Source organism: Brassica napus, chromosome C3 (assembly GCF_020379485.1).
Source record: "Brassica napus cultivar Da-Ae chromosome C3, Da-Ae, whole genome shotgun sequence".
Lineage (NCBI taxonomy): Eukaryota > Viridiplantae > Streptophyta > Magnoliopsida > Brassicales > Brassicaceae > Brassica > Brassica napus.
Window position 1 is genome coordinate 20,858,132 of NC_063446.1, and position 25,051 is coordinate 20,883,182.

The 25,051-nt window shown below is 33.9% G+C and overlaps 3 protein-coding genes and 1 long non-coding RNA gene across 5 annotated transcripts; 1 reads left to right on the forward strand and 3 right to left on the reverse strand.

Moving 5' to 3' along the window:
- Positions 1 to 8,233: 8,233 nt before the first annotated feature.
- Positions 8,234 to 10,153, reverse strand: LOC106409273. Of its 2 annotated transcripts, XR_001282012.3 has the most exons (5): positions 10,009 to 10,153; positions 9,583 to 9,937; positions 9,440 to 9,516; positions 8,991 to 9,145; positions 8,234 to 8,789 (listed from the first exon to the last, which is right to left on the reverse strand). It is a non-coding gene; the product is annotated as an uncharacterized LOC106409273 (long non-coding RNA). The 2 variants fall into 2 exon arrangements; XR_001282011.3 differs by having other exon boundaries at positions 9,583 to 10,092.
- Positions 10,154 to 15,391: 5,238 nt separating this feature from the next.
- On the forward strand, positions 15,392 to 17,142 carry LOC106409922 (polyubiquitin). The gene is made up of 2 exons (XM_013850463.3): positions 15,392 to 15,627; positions 16,035 to 17,142. Exon 2 carries the CDS (start codon positions 16,035 to 16,037, stop codon positions 16,950 to 16,952), a length of 918 nt encoding a protein of 305 aa, XP_013705917.1. The 5' UTR covers positions 15,392 to 15,627; the 3' UTR covers positions 16,953 to 17,142.
- A 990-nt stretch (positions 17,143 to 18,132) lies between these two features.
- Positions 18,133 to 20,567, reverse strand: LOC106409921 (probable ADP-ribosylation factor GTPase-activating protein AGD13). Its single transcript, XM_013850460.3, has 9 exons — positions 20,364 to 20,567; positions 19,907 to 19,985; positions 19,661 to 19,742; positions 19,474 to 19,549; positions 19,228 to 19,391; positions 19,003 to 19,153; positions 18,798 to 18,920; positions 18,623 to 18,718; positions 18,133 to 18,550 (listed from the first exon to the last, which is right to left on the reverse strand). Exons 2-9 carry the CDS (start codon positions 19,944 to 19,946, stop codon positions 18,269 to 18,271), a joined length of 1,014 nt encoding a protein of 337 aa, XP_013705914.2. The 5' UTR covers positions 19,947 to 19,985; positions 20,364 to 20,567; the 3' UTR covers positions 18,133 to 18,268.
- A 519-nt stretch (positions 20,568 to 21,086) lies between these two features.
- LOC106409919 (U3 snoRNP-associated protein-like YAO) lies at positions 21,087 to 23,702 on the reverse strand. Its single transcript, XM_013850456.3, has 7 exons — positions 23,142 to 23,702; positions 22,519 to 22,861; positions 22,214 to 22,438; positions 21,940 to 22,132; positions 21,674 to 21,840; positions 21,490 to 21,555; positions 21,087 to 21,389 (listed from the first exon to the last, which is right to left on the reverse strand). The coding sequence occupies exons 1-7, from the start codon at positions 23,555 to 23,557 to the stop codon at positions 21,312 to 21,314; spliced, it is 1,488 nt and encodes a 495-aa protein (XP_013705910.2). The 5' UTR covers positions 23,558 to 23,702; the 3' UTR covers positions 21,087 to 21,311.
- Positions 23,703 to 25,051: the final 1,349 nt, after the last annotated feature.

Consider the following 25,051-nt stretch of genomic DNA (forward strand, 5'->3'; position numbering starts at 1 on the left):
TCGGCAAATAACAAATGAGATATTGCCGGACAAGCTCTCGCTACCTTCATACCGGTTAATTGTTTTATCCTCTCCGCCTTCTTGATATTCACGATTAAAGCCTCAGTACACATAATAAATAAATACGGAGACAAAGGATCCCCTTGACGTAGACCTCGCTGGGGAATTATAAGGCCTCGCGGCTGGCCGTTGAGGAGGACCCTATATTAAACCGAAGAGATACATTCCACCATTAGAGTGATCCAGCGAGGATCAAACCCCATTTTGTTAAGAAGGGCCTCAATAAAATGCCACTCTATCCTATCATACGCCTTGCTCATATCCGTTTTAATGGCCATAAATTTATTTTGACATGACTTATTTGTTCTTAGACCATGAAACATTTCCTGCGCTATAAGAATATTATCCGATATTAACCTTCCTGCCACAAAAGCCGATTGCGTCTCCGAAATTAATCGGGGGAGGCAAATTTTCAGTCAGTGACACATAACTTTTGATATAATCTTGTAACCTACATTGCATAGACTTATCGGCCGTAGTTCCATCATCCTTGTAGGTCTCTCTACTTTTGGAATCATGCAAATATTAGTAATATTTAACTGTGGGTCAAAGTTGCCTGTAACCAAGAAATTATTCACCATCTCAACCAAGTCCTTCTTAACAATATGCCAGGAGTGCTGAAAAAACAGGGCTCTCATTCCATCCGGGCCTGGCGCTTTCTCTGGATGCATCATGAATAAAGCCTGACGAACCTCTTCCTCTGTTGCTGTTCTCAATAGTATCTGATTCATTTGGGGGGAAATAGACGGCACTATCTCATCCAGAAAATTATCAAAGTCCGTTGGATTTGTAGTACTAAAAAGATCATCAAAATAATCCACCGCCACCTTCTCAATCCCATTTTCCTCCGTAATCCAATTACCTTGATCATCATGGAGTCCCACTATTTTATTACGGACCCTACGCTGCTTTATAAACTATTTATAAAGGTTTAAAAATCAGTTATAAGAATATATAAAAATATTTATAAGGTTTTATAAAATATTTATAAGGATTTGTAGAAAACTTTTGTCTAAATTATTAACACGTTTTTAAGGGGTTATAATTCATTTATGTGAATATATTAAAACTTTTTATAAGGGTCTATAAATCATTTATAAGAATATTAAAAATTGTTGAAAGAAAAAAAAGAATATTTAAAATTATTAATAAGCGTTTATAAAATCAGTTACAATGATTTGAAGAATTTCAAAAGGTAATTCATATATGAAGGGTCTTAAAACATTTTATAAAGGCTTATAAATAATTTATAAATCATTTATAATTATTTTAAACTTTATTCATAAATATTACAACATATTTTGTTTTTAGTAGTTATCTAACATAATTACTTAAGAATATTTGTATTAAAAAAAACGATTTGAAATCGACCGAAAATCAAAATCTCATACTTTATTAGACATGACTTATATATTTGAACAGTTATTAAAATGTTATATCAAAAAACAAATATCAAATCTTACCCGCACCGTTAGCCGAACAAATTTTTTGAAAAATGTTTGAAAATTTTATTTTTTTTATATTCTGGTATATATATATATATATGGGTTAATATGGTCTTCACTAACTTTAAGTAAAATCACATTTAATAAATATTTTTAATCGAATAACCTATTTAAAACCCGTTATACTAAATGAGTTTATATGAATATTTATTTCTATTAAACTTCACTTAAACCCTATTAACCATATTTTTAACATCAAGTGTTTTGTTAATTGATAAACTTAATGTCTGTGTAAAATATTTAAAATTTAAAAACAAATAATGTCTAGTTGAATAAATCCTAATTTTTTTGCTGAAATGTAAGCTATGTTGTTGTAGTGTAATAATTATTTTTGAAAAAATATATCAGATTTTATTATAATTATGAGGAATAATTATGAGGAATAATTATCATATCATTATAGAAAGATATGTCAATAATGTAACTGTATACATAATTATGTAAAATAATGTGTTATATTAATCAAATAAAAGGTTAAAATCCTAAAAATAATTTTTATTTAAACACCCAATAACAAAAAAATACAAAAATATATGGTAACAAAAATGTATTTTTAATGTTGAGCATTAGTTTTAACCTTTATAAGGGTTTATGTTTTTATGGTACATGACCAATTGTATAAGGGTTTTTTCGTATTACACATTTGTTGCCATATGTAAGGGTTTATTTAAACACCCAATAATAAAAAAATACAAAAATATATTTTTATAAATTTTTGTTGCCATATACGTAGTTCTTTAAAATATGACTTAAAGTGGTTATCCTTTAAAATAAGACTTTAAAATATATTCATTTAGATGCAGTTATATATATAAAAATTATTATTTTTAGTTGGACATAACTTTTTATCAATTGGTTATGTTGCTATTTTAATAGAATAGATAGTAATCGAGTATAGTTGCAATTTTATTTAATAATCAATATTATCAGTCTTCTTCTATTAAAATTGCAATCAGACCAAATGTAACAAATCAGTTGATTTTAAAAACAAAATAGAGGCCCATGGCCCAATTTTAAAATCATAAAACCGACAAAAACTCCTTCTTTGTGTTGTCTTTTTGCGTTGGAAGAAAATGTAATTGCTTATTATACAAGAGAATGTGCTATTGATTTAATTGAAGTAGATACATTTATTTAAAAAAATCAGTTGGACATAACATTTATCAACTGGTCATATTCTTAATTTTATTCATAAATTTAAAATTATCCATAAATTTAAAATTATCCGAATGATTCTATATTTTATTCAAACAGTCCGATATTTAAAGTTGGTATAGTTATTTATTTATTTGTAAACATAGTTATCGATACTATGAATATAAATGCTATCAATTGTTATTGATAATAAAGAATGGTATCACGCATGGGGAAATCAAAGTATCTAATAGATGAATTGCATGCTGTCAATGATTGTAGTCTAATATTAATTCTTTGTTTAGATATATAGTTAATGTATACGTAATTTTTTTTATACTCAAAATATAAAGCAATCCGAAATTATAGGAAGTAAAAGGGAGAGGAAGTTATAAATTACCAAGTCACGTTATAGATATATATGTTAAATAGTGACAGTTAATTAGTTTTTTAAAAAGTGGGTTGTAAATAAGTGGACCAAACATTATGAATAGGTTCTTTTTTTCTACAGATAGCCAAATCCTTGATTTGGCCAGGAAAGACTGCACTGAATTGAACATGATCTTGTTTTATTAGAATATACTATATTCTGATCCGTCTTTAAAAGGATAGGTATATTTTTTGTTTTAACTATATTTTTTGTTTTAATAATTTTTTTAGAAATTTAATTTTCATATTTGTGTTTTTTAATATAATCATATTTGCGTTTTACTTTGTAATCATATTTATATATAAATCTTAATCAAAATCTATTTTATAAAATAATAGAAATTTAAAATTTGATTCGGCATACGTTCGGTTCTTTGTAATCATATGTCTGTATACCCGTTCTTTTTTTGTAATCATATTTGTTTGCTCTAAATCTTGATCCGCGGGTATAATATTGGTTTGTAATTTTTTTTGTTTTTTATGTTTCTATAAATATGTAATATTTTCCTGTAATTTTTTCTTATATGTTAAAAAAAATTAATTTATATACAATTATATAACGTAGGGTATCATAACGTAGTGGGTAGTGTGTATTTATAGAAAAACGTAGGGTTATATCTATATTTAATAAAAAAAAATTTATTTATAAAGGGTTTTGTTTAGAATTCATTCCATTTAAATCATAAATACGTTAGGAACTACAGTGAAGCCTCTATAAATTAATAATGTTAGGACTACACCAAAACTATAAATTTTTATTAATATAGAGATATTAATTTATAGATATATTAATTGAACCAAAAACTCAATTTGTTACCGAAATCAACCAATGTTCGTTGGATAAAGTTATATTGTAAGTCTATGGTCTTATCATATTTTCGACATTTATTGAGATGTGTGCACATTATTATACAACTGGAGTTACATGTGAATAGGCATGGTCTAGACCGATGACTAATTAAACCAGAAATTATTTGTATGCAAAGAAACATCAATATAATGTGAACTATCTTACGTGTACTAACCAGATTAATGTAATTATGTATGATTTAATTAGTCACCAGTTTAATGTAGTTACATGTATGATTTAATTTGTCGTGGTCCAACTGTCCAAATAATAAATTACGGTAAAAAAGACATAACTGCATTTGATATTCTCCATTAGCATTAATATCAAACGGTTAAGATTAACTAAAAAGAAACGGTTATGCAAATTGGCGTTACATAGTATGTGTTTCCACTAAGCAAATTACCATTATGCCTTTAATGAGAGGTATAACTCCTTAAATAATGAAAACTAGAGTCGCGCCCACGCGGGTATTTGTTTTACGATATTGTTACTAACATTTTAAAACACAACTATTACTTAATGGTTGCATTAGTATTACTTTCATTTATAGGTATCTACCATATATTATATTACTGGATCATGTTGTGGTGTGTGTAGGAAAATATTTGATAGATAATTTTTTTTTTAAGTTTTATTGTATGATTTATATGTAATAATAAAATAATATGTCGTGTTAGGTTCAGTTTAAAATCAGTTAAATCCAAAGATCAGCTTGCAAATGTCTAATACATAAATGTTAACAAAAAAAAAACTATCAACAATTTAATAAGAAATGTGATTTTTTTTTTCAAACGTTAGTTTCTAACTAAAATGGGTCAAATCATATTACATTTTCTATGTTTTTATGGGCTAAGCTCACAAAATAGTAAACAGATTAGTCAGGGAAACTAAAGAAGTTATATAAAACCTAACTAAATATTTGCCTTATTCTAAAAAATGATAGACAAAATCAGTATGTGTTTCAGCTTCTCTCAAAAGTTTTGGGATATTTCTGTGCATACAAAAAAATCCATAGACAGAAGAAAAAAACCAAAAAGTTGTTTCGGGTCTATGAGCTGATGATCCGAATGTGTTAAGTCAACACTTCGTATTCATAAAGGTTAAATTCTTATAGTTATTTTTTAGATAAAGCTATTATGTTATGCATATCTCTGAAATCTTAGATTTTTCATAAGATTAGATTTATATACCAACTCGTTTATTTGCAGCTCGCAACTAAACATCTGATTTCTTCTGCAAGATCATGAATTTTCATACCTAAACATAAATCAAATATCTCAAATTAATATTTTTTTCGTATTCACAATTACAATGTATACTTATATTGTTATAAAATATGACCATAATCGAATTATATATAGCTAATTTACTTACAGTTTCATTAGCAAGAACACATTCAAGACATTCTCCGCCATAAGTTGTATTTTTGTTTCCACGTGTGAAGCAACTTCACAAATCACATGTACTCACCAACCTATCTTGAAGGGGTTTCACGTCCTTGAGAAGAATAAAATTTATGTTGATGGTCATGGTTTTTTCTTTGCGTGTTCTGGATGTGCAGAAAGTAAAGGGAATAGATATATATATATATATACAGTATAAGGACATGACGATTTATAATTATTGAGCAAAATAATTTTGTTTTTAACCGTTAGATTTTTTATTGTTTGTAGGGATTCTATATCTTGGAATATCTAATCTATAAAACTTAAACTGGGAAAGAAATTTAATAAAAAAATATAAAGAAAGAATGTTAAAATAGAGGGAATCACACAAGATATACGCAATATTTAGTATCGATAGTAAATTAGTTGCTATGGTTGAGAATATACCTTTTTATTTGCTCCTAAATATTTTGATATATTTAAGAGAATATAGAAAGAATTAAGGTAGTTAGGACTTAGGAGTGAATAACTTAATCTTATTATTTACAGAATTTTGTTGGTGAAGGGTTTAGGTATTGGGTTTCTATATTTTCGTTCTTATAGCAGTTTGTTAAAATATGATATTTGTTTTTATTCGCTTATCTGATTTTTAAAGTTTAGATTTGCAGAACTAATTTAGATGGATATCTGATTAGGATAGACGATACACAACTTATTATTAATTTAATTACTGTACAATTCCAAAATAATTGAACCAGTTTATAAAATTGTTGCAATTACAAAATCTAACTCTTAAGATTAATAAACTGGTTTATAAAATTGTTATCATTAAGAAATCTATAAGCATAGAATTGATAAAACTAATTACTCTTTTTGCCATATAATCTACATAAAATGCTAACAAACTATACAATGGTGCTCATGCTCAGAAAAGAAAAGCAGCTATAGAAAACAAATGTAAAATTATAGGCAGCATCAACTATGTTTTTGGATGAAGCAATAATACAGTCTGGGAATATTTTTGTTGCAATCTGGAAATCATATACAAAACTTGCAAGTTCGATATATACTATGAGCAGAAGCATATACCGATGTATTCAGAGTTAAGAGTATGGGTGTAATTTAAAAACTCATTGTTTTGATAAATGATGAATTAACTGACCACAACTCATAAATGATATGTTTGATCTCACCACGTTTTGCTTAAGTATATATATATACTAGTGGTTGGTCCGCGCTACGCGCGGAATATAGACTATTTATTATTTATTTATTTTTCTGTATTTGGTAGCGCGGAATATAGACTATTTATTATTTATTTATTTTTCTGTATTTGGTAACAAATGTTGTTTGCGGCGTGGGTTAGAGTTTGAAAGTATTGATTCTTAAAGAACAGTTGCCAATCACAGTGAAAATAGTGTATTGAATACACTGTTAGCAATATGATGTTTTTCGTATAGTTAACAAAGAGTGTGAGGACCTTAAATACATTTCGCACATAGTATGAGTCTATGCGTACTAAGAAGAGACATTTGGTAATGTTTATTACCGAAGTCACAAACTTGAAGTTTGAACACTTGCTAATATATGTTTTAAAAATGGGTGGTTTAAGCTCTTACGAAGATTAATTACCCTGCAAAGATTAGTGTAAAGTTCTTATTTTGAGTGGATGTATTACCCTCGACCCGTAAGAAGCGTTGGGTTCAACGTGTGTTAAGACTTAAGAGGTGTTATTGATTGGGTTGGTGAATTGTGTTCGAGGGTTCTTGTACTGGAAAATAAGGTTGTATATATTTGTACATTTTTCTTGTCAGTATGGTGTGAGTATTTGCTTGTTAGTCAAGATCTCCAAATCTTTAACTTCTAATACCATATTTGTGAGATTTTTTAAGCAGCTTAGTTGTATTCCATTTTAATAAGAGATGTTTAATCCGGATTTGGTTCTATTTTGGTATCTTGGTTTATAAAAAATAGTTATCCTATTAAAATTATATTTACTTTGGTTTGGTTTATATGCTGTCGATTTTTAGTTTATTCAGTATATACCAAAAACCATAAATATATTTTTTATATTTTTTTTGTGAATTAGATATTAGTTTTACTAAAACATGAAGACATTTTTAAACCTTTTAAGTATGATATTTTATGTTTTATGTTACTATAAAAATCATTAATAAACATATTAAATTGATTATACCATAATTTTAAAATATTTGATAAAGCCATAATTTAACATATTAATAATAACTTTCATAAATTAAAAAAAATATTGATAATACCATAATATATGTCAACAAAAAAAGTAAAAGCTACGTTTTATTTAATTTGATAAAAATGAAAAAAATAATTTTTACATAAAATAAAATATAAAATTACTAAAATCAACATTTTAAAAAGGAAGATCATAGCAATAAAATAAATTATGTATATATAATTAATTAAATTATATAATTTAGTAATGTAGTTATACTACTATATTTTAATTAATATGTTTATTTAGATTATTCGACTTGATCGGTTTATATACTAAACTATAGGGGTTCTTATATTATTCACTATACCATATCTAAACTACTTTTTCTTTTCAGTTTGGTTTTAATTGGTTCTGTTATACCAAATTAAACACCCCTAATTTTAATAGGTATCATGTTTAATAAGGTAGATGTCAAGAAACTCGTAAGTTAAACTTTTAAAAGCTAAGCATGCCATGTGTGGTAGAACAAGGTATTATAGTAACGTAAAAACTTGAATGCGAGCTTGGTTAATCAAGAGTCATGAAGAAGCATGCAACACGAACATGGCGGATGAGCAAACGAAACGGCTGAATTTCTCGATCTGCTTGTAATGAAAGCATTTGGTACGTATTTAACTGTTTCAAACCTGATCATTATATTTTCACAAATGTTCTGAGACACATTACATAAAACAGGTTTTCTAATTCATCCATGTATAAATGTAATGTGTATATGTTTATGCTGTTTCAAAGAACTTATCCAGAGAATTTATCTAGCATCGACAAAGAATCAAATAACTTCTGCTGACTCTTGTAGCATGTGTAGCATCAGGTCCTTTCTCAGATCTGTCAAGAGGAAGTACCTTCTCTTGGCTCATTCTCAGTCTAGTAGCTTCTCTCCTTGCAGCTTGACGCTTTGCGCACTCCCGGGCCTCCTCTTCTTATTTTTTCTATGTGCTTCCTCTCTACCTTAGCAGCCTCCCTCTTTAAACGCTTCACCTCTTCCTGTTTCTGTATCTCTCTCTTATTGATAGCAGTTTCTAAGTCCTTGTACGCAGTATTCTCCATCTCTTTCTCCTTCAAAGTTGTATGCTTCTTCTCCTTCTGTTTTTCAAACTCCGGCTCTGGTTCTCTTTTCTTCTCTACCTCAGGCTCCTTCCCAACCATCTCACCCTCCTGAGCCTCAGCTTTATCTGAACATTGAACAAAATATGAAGATCACATCAGCCTATGGTCTTTTTTCAAACGATCAAGACGTTGCTGCTTAAGATAGATTTTCTTTTGTTGTTCAGAAATAATTATTGTGATTTTGTTAAACTAATGTAAGTGATTCAAATCTCTGCCTTATAAAACACAATTGATATAAGGTTTCTATTAATTCATTAAGACTATACCTTCCCCGTCTCCAGATGAACAGCAGGACGATTGGTGATCCAAGAGATTTCTTCATCGTCAATCTCCATGACAGAGTGGTCATGACAGTGTTCGATGCGATCATGGATTTGCTTCCACCATTAAAAAAGAGGACCCAATAATTTACGTATACTTTCTGTGATTTACAATCAAGAAAACAAACCAAGAATGAGAAGAACAGAGGAAGAAGAGAGTATTTGAAAAATTCTATCGACTCTTCACAAAAATTCTATCGGCTTTTTTTTTTAATATTGATTCAGTGTCAAAGTCTTAAGTCCATCAACTGTAAGAGTAATAGCTATCTCAGAATTGTTGACAAATTGCAACTCAGATACACGTTATCAAGCATAACCTAAAGGACCCAAAAACGACTCAACACGCATATGCAAAAACATAAATCAAATGATCCAAATTTAAGAAGAGAACATACAGTACCAAGCTTCTTAGTGCTCTTCACAAAAAAATTTCAGATCATCAGAGTCACCCATGGAGAATCGAATCGGGCCACTGTTTAGAGTAATATAAATATCAGTGAGGAAAATACGAATCATGTTAGAAAAGTAAGTCACTAACCAGAGAGAGTTTCGACGGATCGGGATTTAGGATCGAGAGTCCCGACGATCTTAGTCAAGGCAGGGAAAAATACATCAAAAAAAGATTAGAGATGCATTACAAACAAAATTGATCCATGCAATATAGCAGCGATGAGAAGAAGGGAAACTAAACCATCGAGAGAGAAATTGATTATAATGATTGAGGGAGAGGAACTGATGAATTTCACGTCAAGAATCTGACAAATTTATATATAGATTGTCGATTCATAATGACGAAATTCACCGTTGTCGTAATCGGTAAGCAGACTACGCCTAGATTGCGATTAGGTTGATTGAACGCTTGGGGGTGGAGGATTAAGTTAGCCACATAAAAGCTGCACATATTAATGCAAGCTGAAAACGTTATGGTGAGCTAGACGGTGTGTTTAAGTTCTAGATAACTTACGGCTGCAACTCCAAGCAAATCGAAGGCGAGAAGAGGAAGTAATGTAATATTTGGCTGGGCTCGAAATTTTGCAAAAAGCTCATATGAAATTGAAAGCCAAGCATATCTACGTAAAAGCCCAGCAAATGTAAAGGTGTAATTTAATTTTATACTTCCCTTTTAATAGATTAGAAGTTATCAAATGTTTTTTTTTTAATTTTCTTTTATTTTTATTGTAAAAATACTTTTTCCTCCTCCCCCACAATAACTTAAAAACTTATTCTACTTCATATTAATTGTATTATAAACTTTATTTGATAAATTAATCATTGTTATTTTTCTTGTTATTTTGAAATCCATATATGTTTTAGTATTTGCATAAGTTTATATTTATAATGAAAAACTTAAAATATTATTTACTGTTTTTATGATTTTGATTATTAATTTTACTTTTTTAATACAAACATTTCTAACGGCCAAAATTTCTACAACCAACTAGGCATGAGACTTATTATATGGGATCCAGACTTATTACGCACATTAGCTCGCCGTCAAATCCTAAAGAGAAAAACTTTTCCTTTTGCTCAGCTGATGCTCCGGCGGTCGGTGCTTCTCACCGCCGCTGGGAGCGGTCCCGTATCATCATAGGCTTTAACTCTACGGTTTTAATTTTGGAAAAGGTCATCCTTTTTGTTAGTGGTTTCAGATCTGGGCTTAAGAGGGGAATCGATGGTCTGGTTTCGGTTCTGGTGTGCTTTGGCTCGGTGGGAGATTCGCTAGGTGGTGGGCTCGTCGGCTTCTCTGCGGTAGTGGTGAGATGGTCAAGCCGGTTCCAGAGCCATTGAAGGTTAGTGGTCAAGCTCGAGCCTATGTCATCCCCGTTTGTGACCATTCCGAGGATGGCTTGTAGCTTGTGTCTCTTAAGTCTTTGTCCGTTGAAAGAGTCTTTGTAGAGAAGACAATTGTGGTGGTAGCTGGAGCTTAGTCGATTTGATTTTATGTGCTCCCTTTTGTGTCTTTTGCTAGTCTGGATCTCTTTGTTGAGGGGTGTCTCCAGCTCTTTGCTTAGTTTCAGGTGAGGTTTTGGTTTGAAGAGTTGGGTTATCTGGCGCCATATGTCAGGTCGAGGACCTGTTGACGGTGTGGCATAGCTGCTGGGGCATTGCAGGTGCTTTTGCTGACGTCTTTTATGGGCTTTCTTCAACTCTAGCTCCTTTGTCGCTCACCGTTGCTTCAGAGATTTCAATTCTCGGTTGGGTCGTTGTTTCGACTGGGTATATGCATGGGCATGTTCAAGTGCTTCTATTCCGAGTTTGGATTCTCTCCTCCATTGTTGAATTCTCAGGTAGTGCTTTCAAGGTTATGGCTTTCTCTACGTGGTTCTGGGTTTGCTTGGAGATGTTTGTGGCTCTGGCTTTTTTCTTCAACGGTGAAGCGTCCCGAGGTCCCTTGTAATGTTTTCGACTTCTCCTCGGTATAAAGGTTTGGTTATGAGGCGTGTTTCCTCGCTCTGCTGTGAATTTTAGCGGATGGACCTTTTTTGTCTCTCGGGTTGGTTGTCTTGCAGTCCTTATGTTGTTGATCTATCCTGATTGGAGGCATGTCCTCGTTTCGTTTGGCTGTCCCTTTGAAATCTCTGGTAGTCTAAAGTCCTTGGTATTTTTCATCTTCTTCTTTGTCTTAGAACATTCAGTTTCTTAGGTCATCAAGTTTAGTATTTCAATGGTTTTTTAGTTGTCCGGGTGTGGGTTCTAGCTTCCTTTCTTTGGGATTTAGCTGCTGATGATATTTTCTTGTTCATTCAGCTTATGTATTAGACTATTAGTCTTTGTATTCCAACCCTTTGAATGAATTTCATTCCATTGTGACAAAAAAAAAATATAATCTTTGGATTCAAAGAGCTTTGTAGCAATATTGTATTTCCATACATAGAATAGAACATACCTTATGGTACATTGTGCACATATAATTAATGTGAATATTATCCTATAGATTGTTCAGGGGGAACGAAGATGCGTTGTAATGTATTTTAACTGATTTTTCAATCTCAGCTCAACACTCTCTAACCTCTTCTTTCCTTACAGCTTTCGGTCTTTCTTAAAGTGTCTTGCTTTCAGTCTTTCTTAAAGTGTCTTGCTTTCAGTTTTATATCTATTTTCATCAATCTAGATCTGCCTTGCAGAGTTGAATAACAACAGCAGACAAAAAAAAGAGTTGAATAACAACATTTATTCTTACATCGGGAGTAGTTTCTACTAGTTTAAACTTTGTTGTCAGTGCTAGTTCAAATACAGATCAAATTTTGCTGGTAAATGGGCCGTGTTTTACAAATTTTAAACTAGATTAACAAATGGGCCGCAGAACTAAAAAGGTTGAGTATGAGCCAGATCCAAACAGTTTCATTTAATAATTAAATCTATATTATAATAGATAAGTTTTTGCTCACTCCTCAACGCCACATCAGCGTTTTGTGGGCTCCACTTTTAAAAAGTGTGACTTTTAAAAAGTGTGAAAAATGTCAAGTCCATGGCTCGAACCAGAGTTATTGAGATATAAACACCAACATTTATACCACTAAGCTAAATGATACTTTGTACATTGATGGTCGAACCTAATATATATTTATGAAGGTCAGAAGCTATTGCCTCTTCGGCTTCCTCTGAGGGTCGGGCCTATAAGTGCGTTATGGGTTTCATTTTTAAATGAGATTCATCACGTTATATGAAAAAAGCTCAAGTTTACAACAATTATAGTTTTCTCATATTGTAAATTGTTGTCGTTTAACATGAGTTTGAGTTCTTTTCATCACTGTCTCAAACAAGTCTGAGTTACAGAGTTGCGCTATGTGTCTGTTCGTAATCTATTTTTTCACCGGTGAACTCTTCATGTCCACATCTTAAATTGCTTGATCATAAATGTTCCTGATTTGTAGCCCCTATATAAACCCTATATATATGATTCTCATCTTTGATGAACCCAATCTGCATCTCCATAAAACTCATTGATTCCTCTTAGATTTAACCAACTTCTAGAAAATGTTTATCTCTGCCTCTCCAATTCGTCAAACCGGCGTCCCGGCGTCCATCACTCAACCTTCGAATCTCTCCGCCTTGGTCGTAGTAGTCAGAGCATAGCCTCTGGCTTCCTCGCTTCTGGGATTCCCTGAACTTCAAGAAAGACAGAGAGTTTGTGGGAATCACGGTTCTTTTCTTTGATGAAAAGGTAAGTCAATCTTCGATCTATAACACTTATTTAACATAATTGTTTTAATTTATTTCCTGATTCTTTGTTGAATAATATTATTTGCAAATTCCGTGATTCATGGGTTTACTCCCGTCGGACGTGCTAATCATTACATGCCATCTTTGAAAGCTGGTTCCATTGTGAAAGTCGATCGTTTTGAGGTTTCTAGGTGCTCAAGCATGTACAAGATAACTGATCATCCATTCCTCATTCGTTTCATCTCACTATCCATTATTGATGAAGTCATCACGGGTGCTCCTGAGATCAATCTTCAGTGAAGATTAGACTGTTCGACAATTTCCAAGTGATTGCGAACACAAACCTAGAACTCCCAGATATATTATTATATTGCATCTGAGTTTATATTATGTTTTGATATCATAACTGATATTTAAACTCATAGATGTGGTTGAGAAAATCCGTTCTGTCCAGGGCTCTGGCCTCAACAAAGAAACAACTCGAGTCGTTATCCGTCTCCTCATTGATCCGTAAGAAACAATCAACACATAATTCCTTTTATATTACTGTCTATATTGTGTTAACATCAATAATCAAAAATATTTCATACCCAAGATTTGTGGTCGTCTATTTATCTCTCTATTTCATACCCAAGATTTGTGGTCGTCTATTTATCTCTCTTACTTATCAATCTAATTTTACACAAATATTTATTTTACTGTTTAAAAGAAACCACAATAACCCAAACAATCAAAACACCAAAAACTAGAATCCTAAAAAAGACGAATCATTAATGATCACCTCTCTTTTTGTCTAATCTTACAAATAAACTTCAAAACAAATATACCAAACTAATCAACTCAACTAAAACTCAACGACACATACATTGAGCCAGCTAAACAAATATAAACTACACGGCCAAATATTTAACAATTTACAAACTTACTTTCACAGATGCTTACGAAAAAGACGAAGACGACAAGCAAGATCAGTGAAATTACCTAAACAAAAAAAACAGAGTAAGTTACAAACTCTGATAAATACAACTAACAATGATTTTTGTTTACATATTACCCATCAAATAAAAGAGAAACAAACACAGCCACACCAGGAGATACAAGAGACAATCCCAAAAGACACAAAGGCGGCAACAACATCTCCACCTGCTCACTCCCCTTGTCTTATAAAAATAGCTTACATGCTCAATGTCAACATGCCAACGCTATTGTCTTCTTATGAGAAATACATATATTCGTTTAAAACCCGTTAAGACCTCAATATTAATTGTCACTCATTTATAGTTATTTCTACAAGTCTTCATATATTTGTTTTAAAGGTCCGGTAAAAACAACAAGTTTAAAAGTAAAAAAACATATAACCAACATAATAAAAATAAAAAAAATTATTACTTAAACACACAACTAAACTGGAGAAAAAATATCCAGAAACAAAAGATACTCTCAACAAACTTAATATAATTTATGTAATCTCAACAGTATAAGTAACAAATTAAAAAGACAAACAAACAATAAGTCTCTGTGACACAGTAAGCAACAACACGAACTATATCAATCACATTACTAACACAGTTTAGTCATTCATGAGTGGAGAACAGTGCATACACAGTACATCATCACAACTCTAACTGTATAACAATAAAAAACTTAAAAAACAATGATCAACCCAAAACGCAAAATTCACAGCTACAATAACCATAACAAATATTGAAATGAAACAAGAAATATGTTTACAGCGCGGAGGCAATACCCCTAGTAATAATAATATTGAACCAATTTACCGATCCATCGCCTTTAGACCCGCTTACCAACTTGGTACAGAAAACATTATCCGATGCAAATATCCAATTCTACTAAAAAAAACAAAAACAAAAACATTACTTTATTTTCCGAAAAATGTAAATTCATAATTAAAAGCCAACTTGCATAAAAAGAAATAAAAGGAAAGGACCGAAAAATAAAGTCGAATTTCTAGGAAAGACGAGATAGGCTTCGACAGGGAGGGGCCCAAGGTTTCAATTATTGACATTTTCAGCTCCACCGTTGAAAGTAAAGGAATAATAGCATCTTCCGTAACGATCGTTAACTCACAACGTCCGGCTTCTGTTACGGCCGTTAGAAAGCGTGGTTGTCGACAAGTGAGAGAGAAACGACGTTAAAATACAGGTTGGTGGCCGGTACACGGCTCGTAGTTATCAACTCAAAGGACAAATACTTTTTCCTTTACCTAAAACTAAGGCAACAAAAAAAAACGTGTCCACATTGTATTGGTTATTGCTTGACCGCCTTTACCTCTCTCATGACTTGGTCGGCTTCATCCTGTATAAATCAAACCTTTGAGACCTCAACTCCTTCACAAATTAAAAGTTTCGAAATTCGATAATCATAATCAATTCTATCTCAATCTCAAGCTTCGATCAAGGTGAGCTTCTTGATCTCTTCTTCCATTAGTTGTTTAGTTCGAATCGCGAGCTATCCTCTACTCTTTGAATGTTGATTCGTCGTTAAAAATCGTCTTGTGTGTTCATCTTCGTTGTTACGCGTCGATCTGTTGTTTCCTTTGTTGATCTACGGTCAGTTTCTTGTTAGGATCTGATTAGTGATTTGTTAGTAGTCGTGGATCTATGTTGATAAGCGTCGATCTGTGATTTTCATCTAATTGATTTTGTATCAATTCGTGGATCTGTGATTGCTGTTCGCAATTTGATTCTGAATGGTTCGTTGATGATTTGATTCGATTTAATTAGTTGACTTATTATCCTTGGTTAATGTTTATACTGTGATTAGTGATTGTTTTCGGAATTGATCGCTGTTGTTTGTGAATTTCAGATGCAGATCTTCGTGAAAACTCTCACCGGGAAGACCATCACCCTCGAGGTGGAAAGCTCTGACACCATCGACAACGTTAAAGCAAAGATCCAGGACAAGGAAGGCATTCCTCCGGATCAGCAGAGGCTTATCTTTGCTGGAAAGCAGTTGGAAGACGGGAGAACCTTGGCTGACTACAACATCCAGAAGGAGTCTACGCTTCACTTGGTCCTCAGGCTTCGTGGTGGTATGCAGATCTTCGTCAAGACCCTTACCGGAAAGACGATCACTTTGGAGGTGGAGAGCTCTGACACCATCGATAACGTTAAGGCCAAGATCCAGGATAAGGAGGGAATCCCACCGGACCAGCAGAGGTTGATCTTTGCCGGCAAGCAGTTGGAGGATGGTCGCACCCTTGCTGACTACAATATTCAGAAGGAGTCAACTCTTCACTTGGTCTTGCGTCTACGTGGAGGCATGCAAATCTTCGTGAAGACTTTAACAGGAAAGACGATCACTCTAGAGGTGGAGAGTTCCGACACCATTGACAACGTGAAAGCCAAAATCCAGGACAAAGAGGGTATTCCTCCGGACCAGCAGCGTCTCATCTTCGCTGGCAAACAGCTTGAGGATGGTCGTACTTTGGCTGACTATAACATCCAGAAAGAATCAACTCTTCACTTGGTGCTCAGGCTCCGTGGTGGTATGCAGATTTTCGTTAAGACCTTGACCGGCAAGACCATCACACTTGAGGTGGAGAGCTCCGACACCATTGACAACGTGAAGGCCAAGATCCAAGACAAGGAAGGTATTCCTCCAGACCAGCAGCGTCTCATCTTCGCTGGAAAGCAGCTCGAGGATGGTCGCACCTTGGCAGACTACAACATCCAGAAGGAGTCCACCCTTCACTTAGTCCTCCGTCTCCGTGGAGGTTTCTAAAACTCTTGTCCTTTGTTGGTTCAAAAGTCAGTATCTGCGTTTCTTTTAAATACTTCTTATGGTTTATGTTTTGGGGTCTTATAAAGCCCCTTATGAATAACTGATGAACTCGCTTTGCGTCCTTGTTTTTCTCTTCCGTTATGAACCAAATCGGAGGTGAAATATATTATAATATAGTCGTTGCTCTTTATGTTTCCCTATTGTGCTTTCTACGTGTATAAAAGTTGTGCCGTTTGCTAGCTAGTCCAGTATGGTTCGATTGAGAATTATCAGGTGACAAGAGTCGTTGCTGTTTAATGTTGTGCCCTTTGCTTATCTCCTGTTTGCTTGGCTTATACTTCTGAAATCTTAAGCCTGAAAGAGGCTGACGAATGAAAGTGGTTTATTATGACTTTCTCGCTCTGCTTGAATATGCTCGAGGAACTACAATCTCAACTCTTTGTTGCTGTCTTTTAGCTTAAAGTCCAATGCCTTTATCACAACAGGTGGTCTTATAGTGTTAGTTTCTCAAACAGATGGTTAATAGCGTGGTTTCTAAAACAGGTGGTTGATAATGTTGTTTCTCAACGAGGTGGTTGATAGTGTAGGTTTCTAAAACAGGTGGTTGACAGTGTAGTTTGCATAACTCGTCTCAATTGGTTCTTATTGTTCATCTGTGCCCACGGTTTGGAGGTGAAAAGAAGGTTTATAGCAAAATCTAAATCTGTTCCACTGGCCATTAAAAAGCTTCATCCTCTTTGGTCATGTCTTTTCTTCGGAACTAGCTCAAGTCTCATTATGCCTTTGTTAGCAACAGATGGTTAATAGTGGTTCTTACATTTGGAAATTCATTCTCTTTGTTATAGTCTTTTGCTTACATTCATGTGCTTTTGAAATTAGACTTGAACTCATTGTGCCTTTGTTAGCAACAGATGGTTTGATAGTGTAGTTTCTCAAATTTAGCTAAAGTGGTTCTTAGAGAGACCTAGATCTCTATAATGCTTGAGTTGCTTAAGAGGAAGATGATTCTTGTAGATTAAGCTCTCTGGTAATGAAAAGATTGTTGTAATGGAAAATTTGAGACTTAATACCAGATGTTCTCCTGTGTCCATTTGGTAACCAAACATAAAAGTACGAAACTAGGCCAAAAGGGTGAAGGCTTTCTTTAATTTTCATCCATCAAAAACAATATAACACAATGTGTACTGTACTCTGTAAAATATAACCATCGGAAAAAAAAATATTACAAACAAGAGTCTCCTGTGGGAAGATCTAAAAGTGTTCCAACAAAAGAGTGTGCAAATTATAATTTAATACACAATGGGACCTATTGCATATTATTGTTCAAGTGGCAACCATTCCATTTCCAGCTCTAATTCTCCACACTCTACATTCTGAAGCTTGATCTGAACCTCTTGCTTCACTTTCCCATCAACAATGTTAATGATGCTGTCATCTATAAGCGGATTATCATGCGATTTCAGCCATTTTCCAATCTGCATATCCCCAAACATCTCAGGATCCCCAAAAGCCATTGCAGATGTGATAAGAGGTTGGATATCAAGTTCAGCTTCTCCCATTATGTCATCAGCAGAGAATGTGTCATAATCATACACTTGCTGCAATCACAGAGAAACCACATAAGATGCATTCAGAATAAAAAACCTCCAAATGCTTTAGGATGGGTTTACCAGTTTCACTGGACCATAGCTCTCAGGAACAGATAGCATGAGCTCTTGGTTCCATATTGGGTTCAAGTTACTATTCACAACTGTTGTTTGAAGTTTCTGAACAATCAACATGAACAATAGTTTTAAGATCCAAAAGAGTCCATTGTATAAACAGTAAACAAAGAGATGCACTTACTTGCTTCCCAAGATTCAAGACAACATAAGGATCACTTGACATCATGTCTCTGATTGCTAAGTTAGTACCTTTCTTAACAGTCACCTTCAACAATCCAATAAACTCTACCATTCCTTCCTCAAACTGTCAAAACTTATAAATCTCATTAAGAAGATTTTATCAAAGAAGAAACTGTTTAGAAAAGGTTGCAAGTTAGAAGGTTTACTATCTTCTTTGATGACGAATTTGCGCGAAAACTATCCATGAATTTTGTAGAAAGAGTTGATTTAAGAAATGATGGTTTCTTTGTCGAGGAGCACTTCCCTGATGTAATCCGCAAGCTTGGTTTCAGAAACTCTTGGAGTTCATATTTGGACCTAACCAAAGATTGAGTAACTCATTAGAAAGAATGATAGATTTGTCCTGTCACAAGTTCTTTTTGAATGAGTACCTAATGAATCTCATACGCTGGTCATGACTAACATCAGGACCAGGCTTAGAGCTTCCTTCAGGTACAAAAGCTTCGTAAATAGAATTGGCAGAAGCATTTCCTCCAATTTCAATCATGGAGTCGACTTCCTCATCAGACCATTCATCAAGTGTCACAGACAAGACCTGGATCAACCAAACCAAGCTATATATGAGTAGACAACAAAAAAAAAAGATCATACTGTCTGAGTAATAAAACCTATATCACCTTTGAGATATGAGTGCCGAGGCTTCTGTGCACACCGCAACATTTTAAGCAAATGAAGACTCCAATATTTGCTGATCTGAGAAAAAAGAAGACACAAAGATGCCGCATAACTAAAGACACAAGTATATGTGGAGATACAAAGACACAAAACAATATAGTAAATTGGTTAGAATATGATCAAACTTACGCCCATTTGGGATCAGGAGCGGAACAATCAGCGCAGACTCGGTTATCAGGTTGTTTCAAAAGATCTTTTATTCTCCTTTTACCTGTTAAACACGCAACCTAATAATCATCAGAAACCCTAAAGATCATTTTATGAATTCTTCACCCATTATTGTAACTACAGAACACAAAAAATCCAGGAATTTTCTCTAAATCTATAGAATTTCATCACATTAGTGAAAACCCAAAAATTAAACTTTTGATATACCTGAGGCAGGCTGGCCGAGTCTGGCTGCATAATTGCTCATTTCTCTTCTAAGAAACAACAATCATCAACACAATGATCCCTGCATTTGAACAAATAAACAAAATAAATGTGAACATTTGTTGAAGACCATTTCTTAAGGTAATCAAACTGATTAACGGTTAAACTTGAACATTGCTGTATTTTTTTTTTTAAATTGATCTTTTCAACATTGATGAAGGACAAAAGGTGTTCCAAAAAAAAAAAAAGATGAAGGACAAAAGTTTCAAAAAAAAAAACATTGATGAATAATAACATTTCAATGGAGGAAGAACCAGGAACAAGACTAAAGTTCCATTAAAAAAAAAATCTAAACATACAGAGAAGGAATCTAGCTAGGGGTTGAATGATCTAACAATGTAACAAGGAACACACATACAGAATCAAAATTGAGAGATAAGAGAGAGTTTGGTATTCTTACAATCTTGGGAAAGGGAGGATAGATAGGGGAATGACGAAGAATACGTGCTCTGACTTTTATTTTAATATTTTCAAAAATATTCTCCCTTTTTCTGAAATGAAGAAATTAGTGCAAATTGTCAATTTAAGGATAATGAGATCATTCCCACCAAAGTCGGCGACTTTATGGTCTCCATTTATTTTAAGTGTGATGACAACTGCTTTGTGAAATCATATTTTTTTTTTTTTTTTTTGTGTTCATTATACCCAAACTTATGCACTGTAACCTTAAGTTCAACCACTGATGGAATCTATTCTTTTGAAATGCACATTATAGATATATGTGTTTATTTGTTGGGTTGACACATTTGCATACTATTGTGCCTTTCTATAGTTAGAATAGAAGGCAAACAAAAGAGATGCTTTAGGGAACTGAGACTACACGGATTATGTTGAAAAATTGGTGTGTTCATGGCTTCTTTTTGTAGACGAGTACAATTCTTCTGCGTTTGTTGTCCTTTAAATCAAGAATCTTGATCATCTTCTTACACCAGAGTGCTTCATGTTCATACGATAATATTAAGCAAATGATAATAGTTACTGTTCACAATGTGAATATGACTACTGTATAAAAGTTTTCCTTTCTCACCTACTCGAGAATTTTTTTTATTTCTTTTACAAACATAATGGAGATGTTGGTTTACATGTAGTTGTGACTGCAACTTGTGATCTTTGCTATTAGTAATAATAATCAACTTGGTATAAATAATGTAATTCTTCATCTCTTTGATTCATCCGAACCTCAAAAACGTTAAAGTTCTCGTCTCTCTTGTAATAGAAAAATTGGGTACAATAAATAAAACAAACAAAAAGGGAGCAAAAACTTTAGGAGCTGAAAAGACTTGTCATTACATAAACTTAAGAGACTCAAAAATAAGTACCAACTCTTCTTTCACCCCCAACAGAATACTTATGACAGCCTTAAGGGATGTATTGCCACACCATTTTGCGCAGACTTTATGCATCCCCACCTTCCAAATCTCGTCTCCTGCCATATCCATATCGCAAACACACAACAGTTTGGTATTAGCATTCACTTAAACAACACATAGAACAAAGAGAGAAGATGAGGGAGGATGATCACATACCTGTCCAACACCAGCAATCAGAAATTTACCGGATTTTGCAAAAGCCATAGAGTTCACAAATCCAGTCTGTAACATAATAAAAGAAACATTGTGAGATTACTACTTTATGATGTGAAAGGGGCTTTTCTCCTTGTATTAGAAACAACCGATGGATCAACACAACACTAGAGAAAGAAAATATTACCAGTGGAAGCTTGAATAAAGGTCGAATGGCACCTGCCTCAACAGCCATCAAATGCACAAAACCATTACCAGCTCCAGATGCAGCAAGGTCACTACCTCTACACACAGCAACTGAACTGACCCAAGAATTCGTTGTGGAAGAGTTCACATAATCATGATCACCATTTTCTTGTTTAGCAAAAGAACAAAGCAGTTAAAGACTTTTCAGAGCATAAGGATCTCTCTAACTATATATATATATATGCTGTTGAGATGTTAAGATTTTACCATTAGTGGTGGTTCCATCAGCTACAACGGAATGTGCATTCTTGAGGAGAAACACCGGCTTCTTTTTCAACATGCCCCAAAGCGCAACAGTTCCGTTGTCTGAACCAGACAGGTACTCAGTGTCACTGATGAAACAGCAGCTCTCAAGAGAAGATGCAGGTGCGCGGTAAATCGTACGGCTCGTCTCAGGCATCTAACATCATATAAAACAAGACTTACTAAATACAGAATAACAGAAACCATATGATGATGTCTCAACCCAATAGTCTATTACCTTGTGTAGTAGCATGGTCCTATCTCTTCCAACAGTAAGTGCACGCTCCTTCCTAAGCGCATCAATGGCTAGAATCTCATCCTGGTGTCCAAAACTGTCTTGCACAAAAGCTTTATCTTCTACATTCCACGCCTTGACACTCCGATCAAAAGAACCAGAGTAGAGCTCCGCTGTTCCATGTCTGAAACATAGGCAAGAAACAGTGTTCCTGTGACCTGGAAAGGCCTGCAAACACACATAATTATACAAAAAGCTGAGACCAGACGGAAGAAACAAAACCAAAACGGGATTATATTCATTGTTACCTGGACATGTTCTCTGGTACGAACGTCCCATATATGAACATGCCGATCAACTCCACCAGTCGCCAAGTAACGACCGTCAGAGCTAACGGCTAAAGCAAGAGACTCTCTGCTGTGTTTTTTACTCCGAGGCTCCCTCACTTTCATCCCATGAGACTTGAGAACGTCATCGCTTGGCCATTTGTATTTGTCACTCTTGCCAGAAGATACATCCCAATGGACAATAGTGCCGTCTTTGGAAGCTGAGAATCCTCTAATGTCGTCATCAGAGAGAGCAACGGAGACAACAGATTTTCGGTGCTTGACAATGATGCTAAACTCATCACTACTCAGTGGCTCCTGAACACTGATTCATGCAAAAAAAAAAAGGTTTAACCTTTAATCAGTATAATAACCAAACAAATGATCAAAAATCACTAACTTGCTTCACAATTTTCAGCCAGTTTTTTTAAAACACTAGCTACCCCTAAAGCCTAATTGACAAAGTTTATCTTATCTTCAGTATAACCAATCTTCAAACCTAACAAATAATTAAAAAGTCACTAACTTGCTTCACAATTCAATCGATTCTCTAAACCACCACAAGCTACCCCTAAACCCTAATTAACCAAAGTTTCTTCATTTACCTGGATGCAATAGCTCTTCGAACCCGACCACTATCCTCCTGCTGCTTCTTCATCAAAGTCTTGACAATATCATCATCCTCATCGTCTTCATCATCATCATCATCACGTTCTTCACGCTGCCTCCTCTGAGCTTCCCTCGTTCGCAACAGCAACGCCTCAGCTAACCTCTTCCGCTTCTCTCCAGCCGTCTCGTCGGCAAACTCATCCTCTTCCTCCTCCGCGGCTTCATCAACTCCTTTCCTATCTTCGCCGTTAAAGCCGTTCTCTTCGGCGTCGGAGTCAATAGACTCGATGTCTTCGTCGTCGTAAGTACTGACTTTCCTCCGTTTCTTCGTCTCTTGCTCGAAGAAGGGATCCGAATCGGTCGAGCCCTTCTTGCCGCCTCTCTTAAAGCCTCCACCTTTCGGGTGCTTCATCCTTCTCTCTTATCTGTATCTCTGTAGCTCAGCGAAAGCAGGAGAGCTCGATTAGGGTTTAAGGTTTTAGCTTAAGGGTTTAGCGGCGATGGCGAAGCAAAAAAAAACGATTTTGTTTGTTTTGTCGGAAAGTCCACAACTTTAAAATCTTACACTTACGGCTTTTACAAAGGGAACCTAGGTTTTCTTCCCAAGTCGGGTTGACCCGACCCATTATTGTCTAGTCCACAGTGAGCCCATTAACCATTTCGTTCTTGTGTAGCACAATATTGGGGCCCATTAGTTACATCTATATTATCAAAACATAAGTACTAATAACAAATAGGTTTGACCAAAAAAAAAAAAAAAAAAGTACTAATAACAAATAGCCCTAAAACTTACCACATATTTACGATGGAATGCCACTAAAGTATTTAATAAATCAAACAATAAATATTCTGTCTTTTCTTGCTTATTAATGCACTTTCCTAAATCTATTTTTAACTAAAATCACGGCAACACTTTAAGGAAATCTAATTGTCATTGAGGAGTAGGGCAACAATAAGAAAAATAAAAATATCAAAACATGATTTGGTTGTAATTTACAGTCAAATCTTTTCACGAAATATGATTATTTTGTACTTTAATAAAATATTATATCATGAATCAGTTGCAACTTACAATTCTATTTTAAAATATATATTATACTAAGGTGTAAAAAATTACATCATGGAATAAGTGAAAACAAATCATTTCTAAACACACAACATCAACATATGCACCGTAAGAAAAAGGGTTAACTGCCTAAAACCCCCTGTAAAGACAACAACCCTATTTATTCCCACCCATACTATTTGCCTCATGAGAAAACCACCCAGAAATTTAATTCTCTTTATATATCTCCCCATTCTTTTTAACTCTGCCTAGGTCCCCATATCTAATCAGATCCGAAAATGCAATTAAAAATTAATAAATCGCGTTTTGTAAATAGATTATCCATTAATCATGATCCGATCCGACCCTGCAATATAGACCCGACTTAACTTTAAAAAACGAAATCGATTTGGGGGAAACTCAAAATTAGGGTTCGTGTGTTTTCATGTTACAGAGAAAAATGGAAGAGAGCAGAGAGTACATGTTACGTGTTACAGAGAGACGTAAAGAAAAAGACGATAAACAGTAAAACTATGGAATCAGGTGAAACAATAAAGATAATCGTTTAATTTGTTTCATCAATGGAACAAATCCCAATTACATAGAGGATCTTAAGAAGAACCCTAAGATGAAGAAGAAGTTACACCACTATTTTTCTAAATCTTTCTTCTGCTAGGGAATACTTAAGACATGAGTTTGGCTTTGTTTGATTGTTATGTTTGTGTTTATGTTTAAAACAAGAGTTCTACATTGTCTGATTGTTATGTTTGTTGTGTTTATGTTTAACATGAGTATGACTTTTTCCGATTTGTATATACGTATAGTGTAGTTATGTTTAAAACATGAGTTATGGTTAATGCA